Source organism: Pseudonaja textilis, chromosome 1 (assembly GCF_049901715.1).
Source record: "Pseudonaja textilis isolate UNSWEBS1 chromosome 1, rPseTex1.2, whole genome shotgun sequence".
NCBI lineage: Eukaryota > Metazoa > Chordata > Lepidosauria > Squamata > Elapidae > Pseudonaja > Pseudonaja textilis.
The window spans coordinates 116,070,170-116,093,152 of record NC_141990.1 but is presented as its reverse complement, the minus strand read 5'-3'; the positions used below and the strand labels follow the sequence as shown (position 1 = coordinate 116,093,152).

Sequence of the window (22,983 nt, the reverse complement as noted above, 5' to 3'; positions counted from 1 at the left end):
TTAGCATTGATCTTTTTACATTCTACAACAAAGGGGGATAAGAGTGCCGTGTCCTAACCCTAAAACTTCCTACTCTGAGGTGTTTGGAAAGCAGTAACTTTTGCAGTAAAGAATATTTTCTCATTTCCTTGCCACCTAAGAAACTCTATTTAATATCATAATGCCTTCATTTCTTGACATGTACATATATAGACTTCTCAATTTTAATTTAACTAATTAAACTAATTAACTAATTTGAAAAAGAATTTCTACAGTATAGTTCCATATGACAGTTTTTATGTTGATATGTAAACCTTTTTCTATTTTGGGGATTATTTGACATTTTATTTCTTTTACCAGTGCTTACTTTTATCAGATGATGGATTATTTCCATTTTTTAACCCCCTGAAATGACATTCTATCCAAAGTTCTTCACATCCTACTTTATATAAAAAGATTATGACATGTGCAGTAGAGCTTTTGCTATTATGAAGCTTAACAGATTGTATAATTAAATCCACATTTGTTTGCATATGAATAAAACAATAGCTGTCAAGAAAGAACTACTCATTTTTAATACGCTGCTGTTTCACAGCAAGCTCCATATTGTGTATGAGGAGAAAAGGAATCCCTCTTCTAAGATAAAGACTGCAAGTTTTGTAATACTTTTTTTTGTAGTACAACAATGTTCCTTTATGAGATGGGTGATCATATAAATCAATTTAAATAAATAAATAAATAAAACATTCTCGAAAATCTGTTGCTTGTCTAAAAGAGAGAGGGGAGGGAGGGAGAAAGAGAAAGAGAAAGGAAATAAGGAAGGAAGGAAGGAAAGAAAGGAAAGAAAGAGAGAGAGAGAGAGAGAAAGAAAGAGAAAGAAAGAAAGAAAGAAAGAAAGAAAGAAAGAAAGAAAGAAAGAAAGAAGGAAGGAAAGAAAAGAGTGATTACAACTTCTATTTCATCCGATGATAGTATTATATTACTATAATAATTTAAAAAGTTGCATTGACAAATTAGGAAATGATGTTAAGGGCATGTCTGATTTGCTGCTCAAAGCAGATTTTTGTTTAATGTCTTTAGACAGCAATGACGTTAGTTCAGTTTCTGTCCATTCTATGTACTAAAACTGAGTTCAATAATAGTGACAATATAATGGCCTCCACTATAATGGTGAATGCAAAATAAACTGTTCAGCTCTTAAAGAATTGTCCTCCAAAACTGCTTCTCAATTCTTAATCCTCCAGTTCTTACCACTAATTTCTCCCAAATGAAAGAACTAATCATAGCTATCTAGAATTCCAAAATAAATTGGAGTTTTACTTGGTCAACTGTACTTTACATTTTCATCCATGGTATTCTCTTTTTTTATATAAAAGTTTTATATAAGTTTTCACAAAACATACAAATACAAATAAAATATCTTTTTTTGAGAACAGTGTGACCCCGGGTTATCACTTCTCCATGCAGACATAAACTCAATACTTATTTATCTTATACATTGTAATCCATCTTATAACTATTTTCACATTTTTTTCAGTAGTTTTTTTACTTCCTTTAGCCTGATTTTAAATTATCTCATTCCTTTCTTAATTCAATTACATATCTTTTTTTAATTTTTAAAATCTTTCTAATCAATGTTTTAATACTTTTGTCTGTCATGTTTACAATTTCATATTATCTTTTCTCATAAAACAAATTTTCCCCTGTAATTACTAGACTGGAGTGTAACACCTTTGTATCTTTTTTCAAATCTTGTTTAAAAATTTAAGTTACATCTTTACAGTTATAACATTCATTTTTTAACTTCTATTTTATAACACATACCTATTTTCAATCGAATTCTGCTTGGTACATTCCCTTAAAAATACACACTAAATTCTTAAAAGAAAAAAGTATATATGTATATAAGAAAACGTATATATATCTGTGTATATATGTATAACAATAGTAAATGGAATAATTATTCTATTCAAGTACAGCTCTGCCATTAATATCAATAACAATCTTTTACATTTCTATTTCTTTTAACAAACATTACCTAGTAATATCAGTTGTCTTTCACTTTAATCATCTATATTTCATATTTTACTTATTTCTGTCTTTAAATAAAAAAACAAAAACAATATTAACAGTAGTCAATAAAATTATTATTCTTATTCAAATTCATCTTGTCAACTGATAAAAATCTTCCATGTTTCTTTTCAATATTTTTTAATTTCTTTTTAAATCATTGAGAGGCTTATTCTCTTTACAAACAAATATTCCATTACACATCAATACAAATTTTTTCTATCACTTTAATCATCTAAACATATTTTCTAACCTTTTTCTATTTCTAATATAACAATGCTATCCCATGCACCCTTGCAGAATCCTCTCCTTAAGTTAAATTTTAACCATTGTCTCTGTCTTTTAAATAGGTTTATACCTTTAATTCTTGTATGCTTTTCCTGTACCTTTATATCTTGTTTCCGTCCTTTGTAGCTTCTTTTCCTTTCCCTCTTCCCTCTCTTCTTCTCCCTCCCCTTTTTGTTCCCTTTTCTATCCGATTCTCCCTTCCGTGATCCTCCCTTCTGCTTCTTCCTAATATAATTGCTTTTCAAATTTCTCTTTTTTTTTGTTTGTTGCTTCAATGCTGAAGTTTTTAACTCCCTTTCCCCCTTTCCTACATAAAGTTGCTTGGTCATTAAAGATGGCTTCTTCTTTATCCCACCCTTCTTGTTCTACCAGTGTTTCTTGTTTTTCTTAGTTCAAAATCTTCATTTCTAAAAATTGAAATATGAAGCCAAAAGATCCTCTTCCCTCTTGTGCTTCTTCTTTTTGTTCTTTAACTCTTCAAGGAGTGATGCTATTTTTAAAAAATTTAAACAACCCCCAATTGATTTTATTTTGTTTCATTAGGATCCACCATCCAAAATTCCAGGAATCATCCGATAATCCAAAACTGTTTCTTGCTTCTTTTCTCACTTTCTCTTTCCAGGGGCTTTGTTATCTTGTAACAAAGTTTCAGCTACAATGTATCTTTTGCAAGCCTTGTTAAAATTCCACTATCGTTTTTTTTTTTTTAAGTTCCAGGTGGTCTCCTCCATTTTCCAGATTCCACCCTCTTGTTTCCTTTTTCCCTCCTATGCTTTCTTTCTTTTTTTAAGAAAATTTTTAAATTATCCAAGAATCTTTATCCTTTTGACACTTTATTTTCAGCTAAAAATAGCCTATTAATGTCAAAGTGGATTAGTATCAATTTCTTATTTGAATCTCTTCTTAACGTTCCAAGTTAATTAAAACTGTCAATGAGGGAAAAAAGCCAATTCCATCTTTTCCCTTTCTCTTTCGCCGCTTAAGATCTTTTTTAGGAATAGTATTAGTCTTTAAAATTCAGGTTCGAGGTACCTTAAATAGATGTTCTCTATTCAACCCAGTCAGTCAAGCTTTCTCCTTTAAACTTCCTCCTGCACAATCTTGTCTGGTCGGGTTCTTCTTTGAGGTGGCCATTTCTGACCACCGCTGCAACCGCCTTTGGGAAAGGGAGTAATGGCCAGCCGAGCAGGAGAGATGTGGCTCTCCTCAACCCAGCTGATGGCTCCCCCTTCTTCACCACCTCTAGGGGGTGGCTTCAGCCCTGAATCCAGGCAGCTCAGGGCGCTCCAACGGCGAGCACGGATCAAAACAATGCATGATCGCAGAGTTCGGTCTGTCATCGAAGAAACTCCAACTGGAAGTCACCCATGGTATTCTCTTGATGGCCATTATTGAAATGTGTTGAAATAATAACATTAGAATATATGTACTAATTTTTAATTTTTTTCTTGATACCGGCTGCTCTGCTGTAGCCAAGAATAAATTAAAATAATTTAATGTGGCTTTGTAATGATTGCTTTAATTACTATGATATGATGGGAATGAACAAACCTAGGCTTGACCTAGGTTTTAAATTAACAAATTTATTCAGAAAAAAATATATGCGCAAGCATAGATGTTCACATATAGATCTCAACTTTTATCATTTCTTCAGCCAGAAGGCAATCAAAAGACACCCAGAAACACATTCTTCATGCTGATAATCACATATATAACCCTACATTGGCACAGGGGCAGGTTCTTTGCAGGCATGCCTGTCTGCGGTTATTTCTGCTCACTATACCAAGTCCAACAGGATGGAGATGCAGTGTCATCTAACAGGGCCAGGAGAGATGCCTTTTCTCTTGAAACTTAAGCTATGAAACAACATCATCTCCACCTCCTGGGAATTAAGTCTTCCATAAGCTTTAAAGACATTGCTTTTCTTCGAGCACTGGGACTGGGAAGTTAGGTGAGGCCCTGTTGGATTGTCTACATGTTACTGATTTGCAAGGTGAAAAGGATTGTTTGGACTTCAGGATCTTTGCATTTATTTGCTTTTTAAATTATTTTTAATTATTTTGGGGTATGGTTGCTGTTGTACATGTGAAGAACCACATTTACAAAATGATGTCCATATAAATTGTTTAAATAAATTAATAATTTCACCGGATCTACTCATCTTCAAATGCTTGCATGCATAGAAACTTCCTACCCTACCACTGTGGAAAAGTGTCTCGTTAATCTAAAGTTAGTCATTACCTACTGCTATGTCCACACTAGTTCCTTAGCCTATAAGTGCAATAACCTTATAGAATAGAATAGAATAGAATAGAATAGAATAGAATAGAATAGAATAGAATTCTTGTGATTGGACACACAAGGAATTTGTAGAATTAGTAGAAATACTTTCTACTAATCCAGCAAATGGTTGATTAGCTCAGTATGATTGATTAGACTCTACCATTGTGATATGTAAACTATTATTTATGCTAAAGCATTCTATGTGAACTAGTCCAGTGGTCACCAACCGGTAGGCCGTGGCCCACTGGTGGGCCGTGAAAAAATTTTGGTGGGCCGCAGAGAAACCTCACCCCCAGAGCACCCCCACAAAACAATTAATCCAGGCTGTGCAGAAACACAAGGCTGAACTGCACACATGGCCCGCAGGAACCCTCCCCGCCCACTCATTCCTTACCAGGCAAACTTGTCTGCTAAATTGCTGTTTTTCCTTTTTCTGACCATCATCTGTTCTGCTGGGAGATTTAGATTAGCTAGGAAGCAGGAAATGGTTGGATTTCTTGCTTTCTAGCTAGTCTTTAGATTTCCAGCTCAGCACAGCCAAACCTCCCTTAGGACTGAAGGTTTGCTTGCAAGTAAATTCAGTGCAGATTCACGGCAAGCAAATTTGAGAGACTGAGCTAGCCGATGGCAGATAGATAGATCACTGAATGATTCTGTGAGCAACTCAATCTGCCCGCTTTGCCTGATTTTGGGTAAAAGTTGCTCTTTTTTTTAATAAAAAATCAATATTTACATGCATGGTGTGTTGTGAGTTAATTTTATGAGTTTGTTGCAAGCAAATTTTATGTGACAGACTGAGCTAGCCAATGGCAGATAGATAGATTTCTGAATGAATCTGTGATTCTGTGAGCAAATCAATCTGCCTGCTTTGCCTGATTTTGGGTAAAAGTTGCTCTTTTTTATGAAAAATTCAATATTTATGTAAATATTTATAATATTTACATACAAGCCATGCCCAGCCAGTCACATGACCACCAAGCCACCCCCACAAATTAGGCCATGCCCACAGAATCAGTTAGTGGTCCCTGGGATCTAAAATTATGAGTTTGGTGGTCCCTGAGGTCCAAAAGGTTGGTGACCCCTGAACTAGTCTACTTTGACTAGTTTAAGAAACTATGTTTGAAACAAACTTGGAATAACATCAGAGGTGGTGTTCAACAGGTTCTGACCAGTTCTGGAGAATCAGTAGTGGAAATTTTGAGTAGTTTGGAGAATGGCAAATACCACCTCTGACTGGCCCCGCCCCTGTCTATTCTCTACCTCCCGAGTCCCAGCTGATTGGCTGGGTCTTCTTTTGTTGCCCTGCACAGGAGAACGGAGCTGGAAAGCAGGTTAGTGGGGTGAGGAGGGAATAGGATTTTACAGTATTCTTCCCCTGTCATGCCCACCAAATCACGCCACACCCACCAAGCAGAACTGTTAGTAAAAAAATTTGAATCTCACCCCTGAACAACATGATAGGTGAACTAAGCCTATATATATTGTTATTCTCAAGTTAACTGGATGCTTAAAACTGAGTTTTTTATTTTAAAGGGAAAATAATTTCAAATCAAATCTCCAGGGGAAAAGTAAGCCTCTACCTGATTAATTTTCCTGAAGATGTTATTTGAAATAAACAGCCACCTGAAGGCAAATAGCAGCAGTAATTTATTTTTATTTTACACTCTTACTGTATCAGTCCCCATCCACCCTACAACATATGGCAGTTCACAGTAATTAAATAATAATAATAAAATATAAAAGAAACGATTACTGAGAAAGCATGAAGTTAATAAACTCAGCCTGTAAAATAAAACAGCAGAGGCCCATGTTTAAGATCTTAAACAATTGTTTAAAAATTCTGAATATCACTACATAAATATGAGAGTTCATTTGGAAAAATTAGCCTTCTAGTTTAAATGAACTTTAATAATCATTTAACTCTCAAGAAGGTTGGGGGGGGGGCGTTAGTAGTAAAAGGATTTTAGTTGAAATCATATATTAGCTGGAATCATATATTCTACTAAATTGTGTGTTACAGTTTACAAGCTATAATGGTTAGGTTCAAAAAGCATGGTTACAAAACAGACTATATCATGATTTTCTCACACATTGTTGCTTATAAATTGTATGGCTGTGTTCTTTGGCGGTCCTCCCCTCTTTCTTGTTGAAGTGTAGCTTGGGTTTTGTACTCACAATATGTTGCCAAATTATGAATGCATTTTTAAAAGCTAAACATATAAATATTGTAAAATCAATTTTTTTGTGATACAAAAAGACTGAAAATAGAGCTCTGTAGCCAAGGTTTCCTTTAAAAAAAGTATCATACTTGTGCATTCATTTTCTATGTGATATTTATAAACGTATTTGGTCTGTATTTTCTTGGTAGGCAAACTATGAATCCAGAAATTCCCAACAACTATTCAGATGATAGATTGCACAAAGGTGTTTGCAAGTTTATAAAATATAGGTTGTAAATGTACATACATACATACATACATACATACATACAACCTTTTATTTGGTTTGGATGGTTTTAAAACTATTGAATGCTTTATATACAGATAGAAATAGAGAGATAGATATTTGTTTCAATACCAATTGTGAATATATTCCTTCTCACTTGAAAAGGCAAAGTCTGGACATTTGGTTGACATTATAGGAAAATCAGTTATCTGGTGTCTATTAATCTTAGCCACATACTCTTTATATTTCAAATCTCCTGAAGTTCAGCCTGATATATCACTGAGCTCACTAGATTGAAAAGAATGCCTTAAGTTGATAACTGCATTCATCAATTCACGGTTGGTAGAATTGATGAAATATTATTGGACATAATCATTCATTGAAAATTTTACATACCTTTGATACATTGGCAGTTACAAGAAACCTTGATCCTTTCAATATTAGCAAATCAGTCGTGAATTGGAATTCTATGAGTGGACACTGGAGAAATTCATGGGATCAGTTCTTACAATGTATTTGTTTTATATCCAAGTATTTCTATCATGGTCAAGCACATGCTTTGGAAGGACATTGTGATTTCTTTAGGTTTAGCTTAGCAAGTTAGATGAATCACCCAGCCATTTTTGTTTCGGAGGGGAGGGGACCATTGAAAGCTTAATGTGTTCTGGGAATGGTGTTATCTGCTTATTATTACAAAAAACTGCAGCGCATGAGCTGATGCAACAAATAAGCTTCTTTGTTAACAAAAGGTGGACTGTATAGTCAGAGGTGCTACCTTTGCTTAGCTTGATAGAAATTTTAAATAGACTATAAGTATGAATAATTTATGGGAGGAAAAAGTGGGAGATCACTTTCTTTGCCAAAAATTCTTCATTTCTAATGCTTCTCCACTTATCTGGTATGATAATCTCCATTCTGAATGACTAACAAGTGAAACAGCTGAAATAAGCTGAAACAGAACAGCTTTATTCTGGACAGGGAAATGTTTTACCTGCCAAATAATATATACATCTTACCCTGTTTCTCTGACAAAGTGCTTAATAAGCTTTTTTCAAGTACTTTGTCAGCTGTAGTTATCTCATGAACTTTTAATCATTTCAAGACAGTTTAAAGTAATTATAATATCTTAGAAGTTGTTTCCAATTCATTGCTTCTTATCTTGGCTGTTATTTGCATTTCTAACATATCCTATTGTGATGGCTCGGAGCACTATCAATATTTCAAAATAAAAACATCCAGTTTTTCAACCCATCATTAGAAGTGAGTTGTAGGAAAAGGAGTCACCTTTACTTTTCTCTGAGTTGTGCCTTCATATTGTTCTCCCTAGCTAGCAAAGAGGAACGGGCTCTCCGAAAGAGGGCTTATTAGTTTCCTCATAGTGATACCCGGGGTGGGCTTCCAAATTTTTAGCAATGGGTTCTCTGCCCCAGTTGCTGGATGGGTGTGGCTAGGGTGGGCGTGGCCTAGTCAGCCTCCAGCACCATGGGGGGGGAGGCTTTTTGCTCTCCCCAGGCTCCAGAAGCTTTCTTTGAGTCTCCGGGAGGGCGAAAACAGCCTCCCCGAGCACTGGAGGCTCTCTGGAAGCCAGAAATGGGCCCATTCCTGAACTTCCATTTTTCACCCTCCTCAAGCCTCCACATGTGCCCTGCACTTACCTGCATGCAAAACAGGCTGAGTGGGGATTCCTAGGAGGGGCATGGCGGGGGCAGCCAGGAGTGGGATTTGGGGGGGGGGGGGGTTCTCCGAACTGCACAGAATCTTAGCTAAGGGCTCTCCTGAATCCTTATGAACCCCCAGCAGCCCACCCCTAGTGATACACTCTTTCATCAGAGAAGAGAAGGTTGGCAGGGTAGGGGTGTGTTGAATGTAGAAGGAGGATAGAGGTCTCTAGGACAATGGAGAGGCAACTGGAGAGAGTGGCTTCATTAGAAGCCAACATTCCAGTCTTAGAAGCATAAAAGCCCTGAAGTGTTATATGAAACTGCCATATAATTGTCAAGTTCTGATAAGCAGGAGCCTAAGGGTTGCAGAGAGTTTGAATTGGTGTGCCATGCAAACCTTAGATTGATGCAGATAAAAGTAAGAGTGTTAAAATTCTGATAGCTTTTATTAGAATGTTCTACTGGCAGCTGAGACAGAACAAAGAGCCAGTAATTTAGTCAAAAGCTTGCAGAGTTTAAAGGTAATTTTGCTTGCCTTGCTGACTTGTAGACGTTGGAGACAGGATTGCCCAGAGAAGGAGTCCAAGCTAGTCCACAGGCCAGAGGCCAAGAATTGCACAGAAGTGGTCCATAATCAATCTGAAAATCTGAACACAGAGAAAGGAGGCAGGTGGAATTTGGAACAGGTTGGGGGCAAGAACCCATGTCTAGAACATATGGCTTCTCTAGCCAGAGCTCCTGTTGGCACATAATTAGAGGAGTTAATGCCCCTTCATCTTAAGAAGCCATGGCAGTCATGTAGCAGCGATGGGCATCAGTCCACCAGAGTAAAAAAAAAAGGAAAGAAAAAAGGAAGCAGCACTGACAGTTGGAAAATAGCTCTCACAGGACCTCAAAAGAAAATCAGGAATCCAGAGAAGGACAGCATTGCAACAGCAACACTACACAATGGAGATTAAAAGAGCTATATCACCAGGATGACAGAAACTCCCAAGAAAAGCTAGGAGGACCAAGTGGCAGTTGTAATCCTACCATCCTGACAGTAGGTCTTTGCCAGGCTTAAGAAGTGAACCAGCAAGAGGAAGACGACTGCTGTGTAGTAGATTAGAATCGCAGAGCAGAGTATTACTGTATAGGAATTTTGATGTGGCTGCAAATACTATATAATGCATTAAAATAAGAAATTGCCAAATGGAGAGAATATAGGATTCTTAGCTAAAGCATTACTGCAAGTAGGCTAAGAGGCAAAAAAAAACAACCCTCCAATATAATATAGAGAACAAAAGAGTAAAAGCAAAAGTAGAACTATAGGCTCAAGAAATGAAAAGCAGATTGAGCTGTAGAACAAAGGGTTATAATAATAGATCATAATTAAGAATGTACGACATCAAATAAAATCATAACGATTAGAGGATAGTGAATAATGCATAGCAATGGTATAAGAGAGAAGAAAGATACAGCTGTTTAATTGCCTATTATAAAATCAACTTTGGTTTTTATGACTTTATGATTATAATACATTTTTCTCAAAAGGAATTGGTTTGTATCCTACCTTCCACTGAACTATCCCTGAACATACAACAATGTTCAAAAAACTTAAATTCAGGATGCTTCTGAAAGGTCCAGAAATACAGGCTAAATGGAAATTAGCTGTTTTAATCTGAGCAGGGCCAAAGTTCAACAAAAATACTGTACCAAATCAAATTTAGCAACTGAGCATATTGTACTGTTCGTTTGTTTTTCCTTATTATAAAAAAATAAATCTAGAGCAACCAGATCTAGTGTTGAGGGTCCTTATCTAGAGCATCATTCTTGTTTTAAGGAGGTCCTGGCAGGATGATTTCTAATATTTCCCCTTTCCTGGCTTCTTCCAATGGCCCAGACCAGGGGTCTTCAAACTTGATAGCTTTAAGACTTGTGGACTTCAATTCCCAGAATTCCTCCTTCAGTCATGTGAGCTCAGGAATTCTGGGAATTGAAGTCCACAAGTCTTACACTTGCCAAGTTTGAAGACCCTTGGCCCAGACCACTGCCCTATTTAGCAACAATGTCAATATTGTCACTTACACTATTTTAAAGAGAAGTATTTCTCAAAGTTCCAGTAGCATATAGCAGCTAAACCATTGAAGATGCTCTGTTTTGAGTCATGAAGCTAAGGCAGTAATTCATTCCCCGCTCTCGGGACAGTGAGAAGTCCTTCCTCTCACATCTCCATTCATTGTTTGTACCCTACCAAAGAGAACTTTTGACTAGTTTGGGGCCTCTTTTAAGCAGCCAGCTAACTATGCAACATTTTCTTAGTAACAGTTGCTGTTCTCAGTGCAGTGGGGGATGGATCTAGAGTAGGCACTCTAGGGACCCCATTGTCTTCCCCAGCTTCCTGTGGTTTGATACCCCAATTTAGATGCTTTCTTTTTAGAGTTTGTAGTCAATAAAGATAACAGAAAAAGTGTAAGCACCTGAAACACATGTTTCTTTTTCAGATAACGCACTGTGGTACAGGTAGTCCTTGACTTACAACCATTTGTTTAGTGACTGTTCAGAATTATAATGGCACTAAAAAGTGACTTACAACTGGTTTTCACACCTACAACCGCTGCAGCGTCTCCATGGTCACGTGATCAGAATTTGGGTACTTGGCAACTGACAGGTATTTGTGATAGTTACACTGTCCCAGGTTCATATGATCACCATTTGTAATCTTCCCAGCTGGCTTCCGACTGGCAAAGTCAATTGGGGAAGCCAGATTTACTTAGTGCTTGCATGATTCAGTTAACAACTGCAGGGGTTCACTTCATAACAATGGCAAAAAGGTTGTGAAATGGGGCAACAAATAACAATGGCCTTGCTTAGCAACAAAAACTTTGGGCTTAGTTGTAAGTCAAGAACTATCTGTATAGAGCACCTGGTACCTCTAACTTTGGATTTCCAGCAGGCTTTTCTAGGGCATAAAATGCTAAATGTAAATTGCAGCAATAATTAAATGAGCCCTCCAGCAGGATTGCAACATTGCACTGAGTTATGGTTTGTTTTAATCATAATTTGTTAAAAATTTAGTTCGGTCAGTAGAAGACACCAAGCCATAAAACATAATTCACAAACCTTAATTGTTTGATTTGTATAATACACTAAGCCAAAACTAAACCATTCATGTTTAGCTGCATGATAAGTAAACCAAGCCATAGATTTTATGCAGAATCATATTCCTTCATCAAAAAAAAGTATAATGCGTAAATTCAGCCAACTAATTTTGAACAGTCCAAGAAATTCTGATTCCAAAGGCAGAAAATCCAAATTGTATTCCCATCTGGTTATAAAAAATATCACAAAAGATTCTTTACTGCTCTTTAATTATACCCAAATTTGCTGAAGGCAGACTTATTATTCTGTTTAATTTTAGGGTCAGCCCTACAAATAATTTCTTCTGTTGTCTGATCAAATAGATTATGCTGGGCTTTGAGGCATAAAAAAGCTAGCAAAGTCTGTACAACGGAAGAAAAATATGTTTACCCTAATATCTTCATTCTACACACAATGACTTTTTAGTATCAAATCACATTTACTGGTAATTCTGTGGAGAAATTCTGCTACAAGTTTTCCTGCTGTAATAGAAGGGTCAAGATTCATGTAAAATGGGAGATTTGAGACTGGATTCTTATAGACCGATTGTTCAAATTACTGACCTGCTGCCACCATCTAAACATTTATATTAAATTTTACCTTCATATATGCACCTAATGGTTCCCACATTTTGCTCATGGGATTTGTTTAAGCAGTGTTGGATTTAGAGCATTGATTTGCTTCACTGTTCTGACCAAGGCTTCCGAGATCATAATTACGCACACACTTATTTTAAAAACAAGTCTTGTTTTATTGCAATGCTGGGAATTGTTTTCATTCTCAGCCGGTAATGAAACTCAAACAGTCCCTCAATATAAGCACCCACCTTTCTTTCCTGTGAAGTGCCACCAATAACAGACGCGCCAAATGAACTAGAAAAATCCAACCGAACTACAAAGAGCTTCAAAAATGAATCTGAACCAAATGAATGACTTTGCTTCCTGCAAAGGTTTCGTCATCTTTGCCTGTCCTTTATACCTTATGGGAGGGGCAATCATCTCCCAGCCTTACTCCCGAGTCGCCCCTTTTGTTTCAGCTGATCTTGTCTTCTAGCAGCTCTGCACATACGCGCACTGGGAACAGGCTCCCCTGGATCCTTTGCCTCGCTGCTGCCAGACTCCGGAGGCTCCAGAGGCAGCACCCCACTCCCAGACGGTCCTGGCCCCATCTCTGCATCGGACGCAGGATCCTCATCCGAGTCCTCCCCAGACTCCCGGACTGATCCCCTTTCTTCCCTACTGTCCTATTCTGCTGCCATCTGCACAGGCTGCCGGTGAACCACAACATTCATCCACTGCAGTAGGCTGTGGTTTGTTTTAACTGGTTTGTTAAATTATCCAGAACAGTTTGGTTCACACATTGCCATGAGCAAAAAAACATGATTTAAACATTACAGTGTCACCTTTCATACTAAACCAAAGTAAATTATATGACTTTATCAAGTATATTATCTTTCTTAGTAGTAAATATAAGTGGTCTGGTAAAGCCAAGTAAATAACTATAGACAGGGGTGGGATTGCACCAGTATAACAACCGGTTCGGTGATCATGTTCACAAATCTTAGGGTCATGAGTCAGAGTTTGAAAGTACTTGCTTTAAGTTTGTATAAGGTTTAAAACACAAGTTCGTAGCCTTCTAACTGTAAAAAAATGTAGCTGAGTCTACAAAACACCTTCACTTTCTTCCTAAAGGCCCTAATGCATTTATGAAATCTAGAGAGAGATTTATTTGCTGTTTGAATTTTTTTTTTAATGTCTTGGAATAAGACCTTGGAATATTCCAGATAATATTCTTGTTTGTAGATGTAAATATTTCAATCTATTTATCCCAATTAGTATTGATATAAATATTATATAAATAGATGGTTTAAAATTCCAATGATCTTATGGGAAAGGATGCAGCTTGTTGCAGAAAGGCTCCACCGACAGTATGGCAGCATAGTCTTTGTGAAGCCTGGTATCCAGGTTTGGTCCACAAAAACATCAGAAATAAATAACATAGAAGTAATTATTGTAGAGCTAAGCAACTGTATGGTCACCTCAATTTATAAACTGCAACTATGAGATCAAGAGTGACGAAATACATTTAATAAGGATAAAATAAATTTTGTTATTGGTGACTTTAATAGTCACAGCAATATCTGGAAGTATCCCAATGACTATAGAAATGGAGAGCTCTTTTAAATGACAACAAATTACCAGTATCATTTAACAGTGGAAGATGGCGCAGGGGATATAACACGGATTTGATATTTGTGAGCGATGTATTAGAGTAGATTGTTCACCTATTCCAATTTCCTAGCACCAGCCAATTATATTCCAGGTTACCGCTGTAGTTTGACCTCACAGTAACCCCTTTAGACATAATTATAACTTTTAAAAAGCCAACTAGCTTAAATTTCAAAGACTATTGGACAGTGCTGTTAGTCAAATAATACCTAAACCAAACTATTATAACAAATTTGTGGAGGCTGTTAAAAAAATGTTCCCGGCTATCAATTCCACAGGGCTGTAACACCAACTAAATCCAGAGGAAACAAAAGACAAATTGCAGAAGTATCTCACTCTCAGCGGTTAATTATTTCTATAGCTGAAGCTACGAGAAAAAGCTGGATTGAAACAATATGAACATGTAAGTAGTCACAAAGCTTGAAGATTATTGAGTCAACCCTCCCCCCAATTCCCTCTAAAGATTATGCCAATGTGACAGCAGACCAAATAGCCAGTCAGCCTTCTTAAAAACAACAATCCAGATCAAAGGCCATCAAAACCCAAGATTAGGATCAACAGAAATGAGAAGGATGAAACAACTAATTTACTTAGAGAGACTATAAGTGTCAACATCCAGTTTGAGTATCCAAATAAAAATCCAGGCTCAGGAGAGAAAGCCACAGAAAGCTGCTGGCTTCGATAACATCCTTTTTGAACAGATAAAGCAATTTGGACCAATGGCACAACAAAGGCTACTAGAAATGTTTAATGAATGCTTGGAACAATATAAGATTTCTAGTGTCTGGTAAAAGGCTAAGCTTGCAGCTAGCAGTTTTAAAATCAGGTAAAGAGGCCAATAACCCTATGAACTACCATCCAATTTCTCTCTTGTGTCATACCTACAAAACCTTGACCCCTCAAAAAGTTGCACTGAATAGATCCTGCATTTAATTCAAGTACTGTATATCAAAGATGGATTCCAAAAGGGAAGTGTAACAGGAACTGTAATTAGAGATCTCATGGCTGCATTTGATACCATCAATCTTAGAAGACTGAAGCAGAAAGTTTATGATATGACTAAAGATTTTAATGTTACAAATATCATTAGGCCTCTGCTTTAGAACCACATGTTTTTTGTAGCGTTCCAGGGGAGGCGAAGCAGATGAAGGAATCAAAGGAATGGCTTACTACAGAATAGTGTATTGGCTCCAATTCTTTTTAATATTTGCACCTATGATCAGCTGCTCCCTGTAGGTAGCAATAAGTATATGTATGCTGATGATCGAGCAATGGCTGTACGGGGAAAAACATTTGAGGAGGTTGAACAACTTTAAACTGAAGCCCTGGTAGAGCTGGATGGAGACTATTGTGATAACCAGTTAAGGTCAAATCCAGCAAAAATGCAGATATGGCTTGCATCTTTACATCTTTGCAATAAGCAGACTGCACATGGAAAGGGGTGTTAGCGGAGCATTGCTATAGCCCTAAATAATTAGAGGACACTCTAGATAGGGCCCTAACATATAAGCAACACTAAAATGAAGGTCAGTGGACAAAATAACATCCTTAGAAAATTTATGAGTTCTACCTGGGGTGCCAAACCAGGAACCCCTAAGACAATAGCTTTAGCTCTTTGCTGCTTGGCAAGCAAATATGCCTGCTCAGTCTGGTATAAATCAGCACATGCTGGGAAAGTAGATGTTGCTCTGAATGAAGCCCCCAGCATTATTACTGGGTGCCTTAAACCATCTACCATCTAGCTGTCATTGTCTCGCCTGCTGTTCATAGAGAAGCTGCAGCAGACAGAGAGTGAATGTCAAATCATCAATATCTTCTAGACAGCACCCGCTCTACAGCCTGCAAACAGTTCATCAGAGATTAAAATCTAAGAAAAGCTTCCTTAGGTCAGTGGAAGACTTCGAAGAATTTAAAAGCGGAGAGGACCTATGAAAAGCTACAAAGAACCAATGGATGGAACCAATGGAGGAACTAGCACCTGGGTCTGATGAAAGCTGGGAAGTATGGAAATCATTGAATAGATTACACATGGGTACAGCAAGATTCAGAGACACTCTGAACAAATGGGGCTATCTGCCCTTTGCGATTGTGGTGAAATGCAGAGAACAACACACATATGTATACCTGATCAGTGCACATTTAGGGGATCTCCTGGCAGCATGACAGAACGCAATTATTGTTGCCAGTTTCTGGGCAAGATCTGTTTAACTTGTACATATTTTAATCCTGTATTTCATATTTTAAATTTACGCCATTTAGTATGCCTTGTTTTAGTTGTGATGCTTCTGACACGAATAAACAAACAAACGGGGAAGGATAAATGCTGTAAAAATAAATATTCAAGATTAATATACTGTAGGTATTTACCAGTATCCCGTATTAATTCCTTGGCTTCTGTTCTCTTGGCTGACTTCACCAGCTGCCTTTTTTTTTTTTTTTTTTTTTGGTTTCCTCCTAGGAATCAGTGATGATTGTTGTCTTTGGTTTGGAATTCATCATACGCATCTGGTCTGCTGGCTGTTGTTGTAGATACCGTGGATGGCAAGGAAGACTGCGATTTGCAAGGAAACCTTTCTGTGTAATAGGTGAGTTGTTCAAGTAGGACTAATTTCATCTGAAAAACAGTACTGTTATACCTAGAAAAAGAGCCAGTTTGGTGTAGTGGTTAAGCCATCACAGTAGAAAGTGGGAAACCATGAATTCCATTCTCACCTTAAGCACAAGGCCTTGTACATGACCTTGAGCCAGTCAAGCTCTTTCAGCCCTAATAAAAAGACAAAAGACTTCTAAAAATCTTACCATCAGTTAGTCCAGCAGTTTACAGGAGTGAAGATTGACTCAAAGGCATTAAAAAAAGTTATAGAAACCACAGAATTTTGTTTCCTGTTATTTTGAATCAAATTCTAGGTTACATTTGACTGATTCCATTTTGGGAAAGAGTTTTTGCATGTTCTGCTTTTGCTAGTGGTGTTGTCAAGAAACTGCATATCTTTTCTTTCAGTATAAGGAAGCTCATACCTAATGCATATTATTCCTGCCCCAGTTCAGTAGTTAATTAATTAACTAATTAATTTAGCTAGGGAAAAATAGCCTCCCATAAAGCATGAGCTGAAATCAATTCATATATCAATACAATTTAAAAGTTTCATATTACCATGAAATCCTTTAATCTCAAATGGAGCATAACAGAATTTGGCATTGCCAAAAATGTAGAGTCAAACTTATCAGCCAGAAACAGTTGAATATAAAAATGTTCTATATATCCTGGGAAGTCCACAAAGAGATGTAATATATCTATTTCTAATACGTCTGTAAAAAAGGCAATAAAAGGATTCCATTACATGTGGCAAAATGGCATGTAAGGGAGTAATCAACTGTTACAAGGGATTATTTTGAATTTTCCTTCCCATGCAGAAGTAAGCAATAATTTAGATATGATAAATGCTACCTCTGCAGAATTTTACAGCACATTTTAATCTTTGTATATCTAGTTTGTGATTAATTCACAATCAGCTCCAACACAAATAATCCATTTGGTTATTACAGTCCCCTTCTCAAAAAAAAAAAAAAATTAAAGAGATATTTCATATTTTATTTCTAAATTTGATAGATGTTTGGTTGATATTTTCACAGATGAACATAATTGCTATAAAAGCACAAGGGATCTAGAGTTTTCCTTATATATTAACGTTTGGTCTAATTTTTTTGCCTTATTTGAATTATGAATCATTTAATCAATTCTCATCAGTGTGATTGCTATGAAGGAATAAATATATAGTCACAATTATATATTGGAATTATCATAATTAACCCCTAAACTTCAGGAATGTATCCTAGTGAAAAAATGTACGGTAGTATTATTTATTATATGGCCCTCTCATCTTTCTTCAGAAGCTCAAGGTGGTATACCTGGAACCCTTTCTTCCATTTGCCCCTTAACTACCCTATAAAATAGGTTAGGTTAAAAGAAAGTGCTTAGCTCACATTGGATTGGAACCTGGTCTTTGCAGTGGAAATTCAACCACTTACTCCTACCCCGTAATGGTTGTGCTTTAATGTGGTATTAAAATGGATAAATAAAAGATCATTAGGATACTAGATATGTCTCCATTTTTTCCATATAAACTATATAAACTTATCAAAAAGATAGAAAATATGAATCAGTTGCCTTTCTTGGAAAAAACCAAAAGGAGAGAACTCAAAAAGAAAAGAACTTTCAGCTACTGGCCATTTAGTAGCTCCACTGCTTCTCAGATAAAAATCCCATAAATACCACTGTAAAGTGGGAGAAGCTATCTCCTCTTTCACTATCAAGTGATGTATTATAATTGATGTGAGCTGCCCAGAACCATTAAGAGTTGGGCAGCATACAGGTTTACTATTGTATCTTGGCGTCTTCCCTCCATGTATTAATTTATCCAGCATACTTACTCATTTCTTATTGTGACCTTAGATGGTAGTAGAAAAAGGAAAAGAAAACCTAGGCCTTGCTATTGTGTTTATAGTACCCAATCTTTCTAATAAAGGACATGGTGCTTTTCATTATTGTATATCTGCATTAGTCATTTAACAGTTGGATTACCATTCTATGGATGAAGCATTTTTACATCTTTAGTCATTTGAATTCCCAAGTAGTTAATGCTTGAAAATTGTGATGCAAAGCCAGATAATTTGTGCATAGTTAACTGAGCAGCTTGAACAGTATACAAATAAATGAGCTGTGACTTTCCACAATTTATTTTTAGCTCTGCAAACTTTCAAAAGGGGGGGGGGACCCTAATCTTTTAAATCTATTGCATTGATTTAAGAAGATTAGATGTATCAACCACAGGTTATTAGTATGGAATTTATGATCAATTGGTGTTCTTTTGATCTGTGGGTTCTTTCTGAATATCCTAAGTAACGGCTATATGGGATTGCAAAAAGATTGGAAAAGAGTGGACAGTCATGATATGCCCCTCTTTTATATCAAAATATTTAGCATAGTAATTATTAATATGGAGTAGTGCTTCTTCTGCTGATAAATTTATACCTTAAAACTGTCCCCAAGGTATGATATTGTTAATTAGACATAACCAATTAACCCTGTCAAAAGCCTTCATTGCACCTAGAAAATAGCTGTTGAAAAGCTTTTCATGTTAAATACTGCATTGAGTACTAATTAGGAATGAAGCACATTTAATCAAATGAAATCAGGCCCACTTATGGAGGGATACTTTTCTGAATTGTTGGCTAAGAAAAAAGGGAGCATATTTTGAGCAGAATGAAGGTTGTGGTGTTTCTATCCTTAAAAGCTACAAGAGCAATTTTGTTCTATGTATTCTTCAAGTTACAATCATCATTTATCTGTACTTTCCTGTTCTTATAGATGTAGTTATTTTCTTCTCGTTAGCACCTTGCTTTTCCTTTTCACCTTCTTTTTTTCATGAAGTAAATTATGTTTTTATTGTTTTGGTTTTAGCCTCTCAATTCCTTCTGCTCTATTTTGTCAGATTCATAGAAGTCTGCAATTTTTTTTTTACTCATACAGTGTTTCACTAGGTTGTTTCTCTGTATCTGTCACCTTGGCGATATTCTCTCATGTTGCCTTCAGACTTGTAGCTATGCAACAGAAGAATTTCCAACTTTTTCATTTCAATTCAGTTTCAGTTTCCATGGATTATTTCTTTCAGTCACCCTTTCGAAATGTTATTTACCCGTAACCTTTTGTTATTATTAATTTTCTTTCTTCTTCTACAACACGTCTTCCTGTTTTTAAAAACTGGTCTGACTACTTTCCCTTTCATAAAAATTTCAATTTATTACAGTTTTCTTTTCCATATGCCGTTACTAAACCACGTGTTTCCTTATCAAGTCTCCCAAATTTTTGATTCTTCTGATTTAGATTACATTTTTAAATTCAATGATTTACATGCAGTGTATGTGCATCTTTGTGCATATTTAGTCCTGCTAAGTGTTTGCTAGCTTTTTTTTTGCTCTCTTTTTGTTTGCTAAGTCCAGTATTTGCTTTTCATTTCTGGAATTCTAATTTTATTGTTAGGGTTAGATTTCACTATTGCAATGGTGACATGTTTTGATTTAGTATAAATAATATAACTGTATTAGTTTTGCTTATTTCAGCATCATCTTTTCTCTTCACTTACACTATTGCTAGGTTTTTTATTATTATTTTGTGTTCTCTTATCTCTTTATTGATCTTCTCATTCTTAAATTTCTAGTACTATTTTATATCAAGTCACATCTCAAAGTTGATTATTTAGGCTTGCCCTTTTTAAATATTCACTCTCTCTAAAATTACACTACTATTGATATTTTAAAAGTTTAATTTCTCCATAAATTTTGGCTTTTAAATAATATTTTAAAGAGTTTTGTTTGTTCATTTATTCTGGGATTAATTTTCTCTTTCCATTCCCTTTGTAAGTTAAAATTATTAAGGCTATAATTTATTCGGTCAATGACCAGCAAAAATAAAAAAAAATACAATGCCAAAATAAAATCAAACAGATGAGTGAAATGAGATAAGTCTGTGGGCAAGACCAGTCTTATTCAATAGGTCGGACATTGTTTTAAATACTCTTAAGGGATGTTTTATTACTGATGAGAACATTGGGCAGGTTCTGTAGAATGCCATCCCACTTTGCATTCCAGGCTCTGCCTATCACGTCTACCTTGTCACTGGTTTTTAGGTTAGCCATGAATAAAATGGGTGAATCTGAAGATGCTTCCAAGCAGCAGTTTTATAATCCAGTGGCTATACTGCAAGTGTGAATTTTTAAAGTAGGTCTAAAGATTCTTGCCTTCCTCTTGTGATAATTTTTTTCCCCCCAACATTCTATCTTTTATTTAAAAAGTTGGCGAGTGGGAGGAGGAGAAATAATATATCAACTGTTGTTTTAACTGATTGCTTTAACTTAATGCTATCCTCCACCCCCCTCTAGAGGAAACCTTGTCTATATTATCTGTGGGAAGGGTAGTCACGGCAATTTTATCTCAAGTGTTTATTTTGGTGTAGCTTAGATTCATGAAAGCAGTCTTCCGTTATCTTAGAGGCAGACCTGTATCCCAGAATAAAAATGTAAGGTATGGAAAAACATACTAAGAACAAGTACAGATAGGACAGGAGTAGGAAGGTAGCAATTCTTTTTTGCAACCAGCTCTACACTAGAAAACAGATTTTACCTCTGTGAACTCCCTGTGTAAGCAAGGATTTGAAAATTTTCTTAATGCTGCTTGCATTAGTGGACAAAACGGGATACAAGACAAACAAAACAACATCTGGTGCTAAAACAACAAAAGTTAAAAACCATGACAGGAAAAGCTCTGACACCAAGCATTAGCTAACAGCTGAAGATTTGGTACTTCTCCAGCATTCTGAAACTAAGGTAATGCTTTAAAGCATCTCCAACAAATAACAGATATGCTGTATAAGACTAGTATCTTGGAATAATGAGGAATTGGGGTGTGAAGAAGATGAAAATAACCCTAATAAAGAGCAGATGGAAAGCTTAATTAATAGTCCTCAGCTCCCCATTCACCATGTCTCATACAAAAACAAAACAAAAAAAAATTCCTGCCAAAGATCATTCTGCTTCTGTCTAATCTCTGATCCAGTCTTATTGACCACATACATAGCTTTCTCACTGTGGAAACTGTAATTTTGATCATTAAGCAGTGAACAACGATTAACAACAAAATTGATGAAGTGGAACAATTGCTTGAGCTATTCATGCAGGACTTGGATGGGAGGCAAATAGACAAAGGTCTGTTTCAAGCATGAACGATGTTAATATTCGAAAGAATTCTGGAAAAATACCCATTTCATATGTGAGTAGACAAACATAACACATTGGATTACTGGAAGAAGCCCTAAAGAACCCATACTGAAACATCAAAGTTGACCAATGACTCTTATTTCAGTTGAGGCACAACGTTAAAAAAGAATAGCAAAGGGATATAGGATTTCAAAATTCACAGATCATTTTACTTACGAGTCTGAGGCTTCAGATAATAATGAATAATACAACGAGAGGAAAATGTCATGATAAAAAACTAATGCAAACTTCCTAAATGCACGCTTCTATCTGGACTTAGAATTAGTTGACTTCCTGCCCAATATGACATCAAGAGGAATTTAGTAACCTATAAGCACACAGCTGTTCCGTGGATACTCTTTAAAAAGAACACAGTTCTGAGCAGTTTTTAGATCATTCCAAATCAAACTTTATTTTATTTATTTATTTATTTATTTGATTTGTCAATTGCTTACAAGATAACAGGTATAAGTATAAACATAGTTATGAATACATGAAATGGATACATACATACATACATATAATATATATATATAATATATATATATATATATATATATATATATATATATATATATATATATATATATATATATATATATATATATGAAACAATAGGACAGGGATGGTAAGCACGATTGGTGCACTTATGCACGCCCCCTACAGGCCTCTTAGGAAAGGGGTGAGGTCAATAGTAGACAGTCTAAGGTTAAAGTTTTTGGGGTTTGGGGAAGAAACCACAGAGTCAGGTAGAGTATTCCAGACATTGACCACTGTGTTCCTGAAGTTGTATTTCCTGCTATCAAGTTTGGTGCGGTTAACCTTGAGTTTGTATCTGTTGTGTGCTCTTGTACTGTTATGGTTGAAGCTGAAGTATTCATTGACAGGTGGGACATTGCAATGTATGATTTTATATGCTATATTTAGATTGGACCCAGGGCGGCATAGTTCTAGGTTTTCTAGGTCTAGAATTTCGAGGTAAGGTATTAATAAGGTATTCTGCAATGAGTAGAGGAGTGGAGAACTCTTCTTGTGAAATATTTCTGGACTTTCTCAACTGTGTTAATATCAGATACGTGATGTGTGTTCCAGACTGAT

General features: G+C 36.0%; 1 protein-coding gene across 1 annotated transcript in view; it reads left to right on the top strand.

The window, feature by feature from the left end:
* Positions 1–22,983, top strand: part of KCNQ5 (potassium voltage-gated channel subfamily Q member 5) — a 118,110-nt gene that overhangs the window by 15,487 nt on the left and 79,640 nt on the right. The window contains exon 3 of the mRNA XM_087920357.1: positions 16,533–16,659. Within this exon, the coding sequence (XP_087776483.1) occupies positions 16,533–16,659 (127 nt within the window). The remainder of the gene's footprint in view (positions 1–16,532; positions 16,660–22,983) is intronic.